Consider the following 6,664-nt stretch of genomic DNA (forward strand, 5'->3'; position numbering starts at 1 on the left):
TCTTCTTGTTGGTCCCCGGGGTGAGCGGCGGCACTTGCGCCGGGTTGTCTGCAACAAAAAGAAAGCACATCGCAACCATGAGCATCAAAGAATTCAGCGCGGGATGTAGGGAGGGAGCTCGACGACTACCTCGCTGTGTCGCCTGTTGCACTTTTTATGGATGCATGCCCTATAGTGGGGACAAGGACCGCTGTGGCAGCCGTGGCCGCCGTGCTACCAGGCAACCCGGCAACACGCCTGCGTGCGGTGAGGCTAAGCTGCAAGGGGCGGGGCCGGCGGGAGCCTGTCTACGCCGGTAAACTATGGCAGTAGGCAGCACGGCAACACGCCCATGCCATGGCGGTGTTAGCCAGTCAGACCCGAGGGGCTCTAGACTTCGTACCCGGCCGGGCCTGCATGGTGAGCGGCGCCCGCTGTCCGTACGCCCCGTCGGGAGCCCCCGGCCCCCCGAGCACCCCGCCAGCCGAAGGGGGCCCCACCCGGGACGGGCCCCACCCGGCGAGGCCATCATGCGCAGCCAAGCGGCACACGGTCAACCCGCCCCACGGCCCGGCCCGGCCCGATGCGGGGGCATGCACCCGAAATCTGCGCTTGAGCGGGAGAACAAAGGGACCGAAGCAGCGAGGGCAGCGCGACGGGCAGGGCGCCCAGAGAAGCCAGTACCCTGTACCCAGGAGTACGCCGGGTAGGTTTTTCTAACTTAGGTACATTTTCAGAGGCCGCGCACATGGAGAAATGGTCAATGGAGACGACATCTGGCAGCCGGGGCATTGTGCGAAAACATAACTTCCTCGTAACTTGTGCCCCGGAGGTTTCATTTCTTTACTCATCGTGTGGTACAGTACTGTTGCAGTTCAAAAAATTGTCAAAAATTAACCCATCCTGTTCCCGCGGCGCGTCGATTTGTCTCCATTAAAGCACTACTCTCATGCCACATGTGCTCGACTCTAGAAGCTGCCTTATTTTTCTGGGAGAGCCGCGCACGGGGAGAGCCAAAGGAAGAGCCGCACAGCCATGGTCCGAGTCGCACTACCAGAGACATAGCCGCACAACCAGTAGGGGAGCCGCACAACAGGCAGCGCCGCAGCGCTCTCCTTTTGATGTGATTGCGGGCGTTGCGTGCCTCCGCCACCGCGGAGGCTGCCCAATGTGAATCACGGCGGGCGGGCGGCACGCGATCCACGGGGACCGACCGACGGGGACCCACGGGGACCGACGGGGACCGCTACCACCGGCCGCCAGCCCGGTACGGGTCACAGCGGGGCATACGTGAGCCTCGTGACGTGCCAATCAATAGACATGTGCCGTGATCATCATCGTAAGTCCTCGCCAAGTGCTGCGCGCACATGCCCTGTTGGCTTGGCCGCTTGGCCCCCCGACTGCCTCGGCCGCCTCGCCACGCCCAGCGTGTTCGCCGCTGCTGCCGGAGCTCCCTCTAACGCCCTGCGTCGCTCCGCCTCCACATCTGACGTCAACTTGGCCACGCATGGCTGGGCGGGAAGATTGTGCGGCGCGGCGCGGAGCGGCGGCCCAGGACGGGTACCTCGTACCTCAAGTACCCGCCGAGGTACCCGCCCGGCAGCACCGGCCTGCGACGCACAAATAATAAAATACTCATTTCGAATAAACCGGCCCCGGGCTGCGGGGCAGGGCGGGGCGGGCCCCTCTCCTCGCACTCAATAAAACTTCCCCCACCCGGCGGGAGCGTCCTGCGCCCCCGCACAGCAGAACAAAGGCTTATAAGGCCAGAAGACTTGAAGGAATAAACGCCCCGGCATCACGGTCCCATATGAAGCGAAAAAGAGTAGCGAATGAGAGGGATGGCATTACAATCAGTGTGTTCGATCAGGCGGGTATGGCCCAAAATTTTGGCCAGCCCGAAGCTGTTTTAGATGGAGTCGGTCTGAAATTCTCGGTCGTACTCGCCCGATCGAAAAACACTACATTACAAACCCAAGGACAAACTAAGGACAAATGCGATAACTTTGGACTTGCTTCCATATTTCGGGGACGCGGCTAGGTTAGCCCGGCCCCCTGGCTCCAGTTCTGGCCCCGTGGTTCGCGTCACACACTGCGCTCTTTGTGTGCGTGCGACAGGGACGGCGAGAGAGGCCGGTGCGCGGAGGGGCCGCGTGCGGGAGAGGGACGGGACGAGACGGGACGCTCAGCGGAGCGTAGCGACCCAGCGACGCGGAGACGAGACACGCCCGGGGCGAGGTTGGGCCACCGCCTCGGCCTCGGCCACCATGCACTGACCATCGCAACGACGACGCCGCCGTGTCGCGTCCCGCAGACCAAGACGTGAAAAACTCGCCGAAATATACCCGCGCCACTTCTCCCCTCTTCCGACACTACACTAACCCAAACTGGAAACGAACTCGCGAAATGAAAGTGCGCAAAAACAGAAAAAAACAAAACGGGAACAAAATGAAACAGTACGAGGAGGAGGAGGAGCGACGACTAACGTCGTCAGGCCGTAGCAAGACGAGGCAGCAGGCAAAAACGTAATGAAAAGCACGCGTATTTGTGTCATCGGCTGCCTCCGCACTTTCACCCACCTCCCCCTCCTTGGGGCAGAGCGCATCCCCCGGCCGCGGCCACCTGCCGCTCGCTGCCTCCTGCTTGCGTTATGCGTCTCTTGCGATGCGGGCGCGGGGGGTGGGGGTGGTGGTGCCAGCACCCTCCCCGCGAGCCTTGGTGCTGCACGCAGCAGCTCTGCGGCGTCGACTGAAACGAAATTGGCCCCGACGAGGGAAAAGGACAGTCGTTGCCATATATACCGAACGGAATCATAAACAGTCTCTGCCGACGACTTTGGAGTTATTAGCGCGCACGGAAGGGCCCCGACGAGAAAATTCATCATTATTTTCGTAGAGGGGGAGGGAGGGGGAGGGGGGAGTCAGTCGGGGAACGTTGTTGTTTTCGGAAAAGTGGTGTTTTCCCTTCTCCACGGTGCGCTCTGGTCGAACGACAAACACGGCAGGCAGCAGAGGGTGGGGTGTGTGGGAACCTCCGAACAGGTGGTGGTGGTGGTGGTGGTTCCCCCCACCCCACCTCCTCCCCCTCGCGCTGCGCCGGCCCGTCGCGCTCCCACGCGGGCCTGGCGGGAGGAACGGAGGGGGCGAGAGAGGGGGGCCAAGACGGGGAGGGAAGAAGAGGTATGGAGTCCGACTAACACGTGTTCAGTCTAACCATTTTGCGCAGCTGAAGGTCAGCACATAATATGCAGTGCGGCCACCGCGGGATAAACACGGCCGCCCTTCCACCCCGGGCAGTATACCTCGCGAGACCCTTCGCCCTCGCTGCCGGGACTACTGGAAACCCTCCCTCCCTCAGCACTCAGGTCACCTCCTCCTCCTCCTCCTCCTCTATGGCGGCGGCGGTTGACCCCGCTCGGCCTTCCGCGTATTTCGCAACCTGTTCTGGGCCGCCACCGCCGCCGCCGCCCCCCGTCAGCCGTGCCGCTATGGTTCCACCGCGCCGCGCGACGCGTCCAACAACATGGCGCCCAGAACATGGCGTCATGTTCTGCGCTCAGAGAGAGACCGGCGGGCCACGCGACGGCGAGACCGGGGCGGGCAGCCGAGGAGGCCACAACTTTGATTTAAGATGTACACAGGATTACGTGATTACAGGGACTACACATGAGTTTTGAGGGATTACACGCGAATTTCTGTGGCTAAAACCATTCAATGTGGACAATTAGGTGAAATTCAGTGATAATTTTTCAAAATTTCGCTAAGTATTACACGGACTACAAAAGGATTACACTTCCATCTGTACACAGGATTGCGGGAACCGTGGCCCCCTCGGGCGGGGGCGAGGGAGGGCTGGCGGATCGCGACAAGACTATGCGACCTGCGATGGGTGCCAACCCCTCAGCATTACCGCTTGGCAAAGTGGGGCCTTCGTGAACGCGGAAAACGCGGGAGGGCAAGTACCCTAGAGAGACTCTCCAGTTAGGATAAAAGCGCAGTGCAAGTAGTTTGTTTTATGTGGCGTTGCGTTCGTTCTATTGCGGGGGGCGGGGGCCGCGGGAGAAGAGGCGGGGGGCCTTGCGTTCGCAGCATTTGGTAATCCACGGCAGAAGCACACACCTCCACGGCAGGTGTGTGCGATCATCAGAACGGAGGTGGGGGTGGGGGGCGAGCGAGGGCTGCACGGCAGCGCAGGGCACAAGGCTGCGAGGCGGGCGGCCGGGCACGACGTATGTCGGGCACCTGTCACACACGCACACACACACACACACACAGGGCTGCTGCTTGCTTATTAGCACACACGGTCGTTTAGTGCAGACGAACGCTGGATGGCGCAGGGTGCTACTTGCTACTCTTTTTACGGCTAGAGAAGCGGTAGTGGCGGGTATAGGGGGATGGCCAATGCGCCCGCGCGTCGCGAGGTCGCGGTGCGAGCGAGAGGTCCTGAGGGTCAACTAACCTCAAATCTTACTTTCTCACTAGGGAATCGTCCTTGCTAAAGCCCTACTGGGGAGTCACGACGTCCATATTTCGCTCCTGTGCGCCAGACGACCAAATGCACGCGCGACGCGCGGGAATTCTACGGATAGTCACGGTAAAAACAATGTCTGACTTTTTGAGGAAAAGGGGAAAGCTTTGAGGCAATCCCATAGTTGGGAGGGAAATACCTCAGATTTTCAGCATTTTCTAAAAAAAATGGGGAAAATTGGCACATTTCTTTTCAGAACATTTCCTCAAAATCTGATGAGTTTTTCTTAAATTATACGAGTTACACCATGAAATTACGCGAACTTTTTGCTTTTTCATCTAAAATGAAAGTAAGACTCGAGTAAGACATTTTTTTTACCGTGTAGTAAGCACCTGCTCTACCTAATATTTTAACAGGCAAATGAGGCGCACAAACGAGTTGTATTGCCGTCGGACGCGGTACAGGCGGTTGCCCCGGACCCCGGACCGCGTGGCCCAAATTTTTGAGACTGGTGTTTTGGAGACTCTGCTCGAGGGGGCGTATGAGCGGCTTCAGCACATTCCAAAACAACTAGCTACTGGCGCTACCCTCCCTACCCCAGGTTTGGATAGCTCAAGGCAAGTCCATTATTATGACTGTAGCATTCCACAAAGAGAGAAACATTTTAACTGCTCCATTGCGCAACTTCAAAACCTCTTGCGCGTTTTCATGCAATATTTTGTGAACATACCCCATGCAAAGCTAAGATATCCAACCCACCCCACATTTCGCCCTATACTACTTTTTGACAAAATTTTAAAACTATAAACCAGAACTTTCGCTCACAAACGACGTTATATATGCCAACAAAAGAAAGAGAAAGCCCGCATTTTACTCCGCCAGGATTTTAATAGACGAAGAGGCGCGTTACAACCCAAAACACGGCGAGTTTAATAGATAAACGCCATGGGGGCGCGCCCGACACTATTCATTATTTTTACAAGCCGATGTGCGGGCCTCGCGACACGCCCCCGAAACCCCCTCGATTCCGTCATTCCAACAAATTGTGGAGGCGCGAGAAAAGAGATCCCCTAAACCTCTTAATTCGTGTTTTGGACGTGGAGCATTCGTCTCAATTGTGTGGGCAGTCTTTGACACGGCGCGGCGCGAGAGGCCCACATCGCGGGGCGCGCTATTGGAAGCAGGGAGGTCCGGGCGGCGGGTGATCCTCGCCTCGCGTGGCGGGGCGGGGCATAGGCCAGGAGTAGAGGAGGAAGATGCTTTTATCAAATCTACGTACTACCGAAAAGAGAAAATAAAGAAAAAGGATTTACGTCTACGGCAAAGAAAAATCGTACGAACCATTGCGCTGAACAAGCGACACGGGGTGTCCTGCCGAGAAGAAATAAAAAAATGGCTTTAACACAAGCTGGTGGTGGGGGACAATGAAACACTCCTGTCAGGTAAAAATAACAACAAGAAACAAGAAACGCTTTGGGCGCTGGTTTCAGCCGCAGGTCCCCGCAATCCTGACACCACCCTCTCCCGAGCTGTCGGCGGAAATTTTTGGGACCGCGCTGGACGAGACGGCGCGACAGCAGCGCGACGGCCGCGGGACCAGGACCAGGATAGGACCTCTGCCTGCGCGGGGCGAGCAAGTACCTCAATGTAATTAGGAGCTCGCTACGAGCTGCCGCTAGAGTGCCCCGTTCATCTGCTCAACTCTCGACTCAAAGCGACCAAATTAGACAGCGGCGAGGAGCTTCTCTCCTTCATGAGGTAAGTAAGTACGGGACCGTCTTCAAGGCCCTTTTTTCTGCACGAAGGGAAAGACAAAGGGAGCAGAGAGCGAGAGAGGAGGGACGACGGGAGGAGAGAAAAAGGACGGGGAGTGAATCTGTGCTTCCACCCGCGCCTGCAGCGCCAGCGACGCGCTCATGGAAAGCCAACAGAATGGAGGTGATGCATCATAATGAACACTTCCGCTGACCCGGCCCGGGACTCTACCGGCCCAATCGATGGACCGGCGGGGCAGGGCGGGGCAGGGCGGGGCGGCCCGCTCATCAGAGCATATAAACACCGTGTAGATAAAACTTTTTTTTTTTTCATTCAGTCGGACCTTTCCTTTTTTGAGCGTGTACGCCTCAAGAGGTTCACCGGAAATGGGGCACAACCCGTGCACAGCTCCGGAGTGGAGGGAGTACTGTACGGAAGGAGGAGGGGGGGAAGTGTGGGGGTG

The 6,664-nt window shown here is 58.0% G+C and overlaps 1 protein-coding gene across 1 annotated transcript in view; it reads right to left on the minus strand.

The window, feature by feature from the left end:
* The window catches only part of LOC113206521 (transforming protein p54/c-ets-1), a gene marked incomplete in the record, with an annotated part of 151,536 nt that overhangs the window by 44,332 nt on the left and 100,540 nt on the right, over positions 1–6,664 (minus strand). The window contains 2 exon segments of the mRNA XM_052267977.1: positions 1–48; positions 5,788–5,817. Of these exon segments, the coding sequence (XP_052123937.1) occupies positions 1–48; positions 5,788–5,817 (78 nt within the window).

Source organism: Frankliniella occidentalis, unplaced genomic scaffold (assembly GCF_000697945.3).
Source record: "Frankliniella occidentalis isolate FOCC.00 unplaced genomic scaffold, Focc_3.1 Scaffold62, whole genome shotgun sequence".
NCBI lineage: Eukaryota > Metazoa > Arthropoda > Insecta > Thysanoptera > Thripidae > Frankliniella > Frankliniella occidentalis.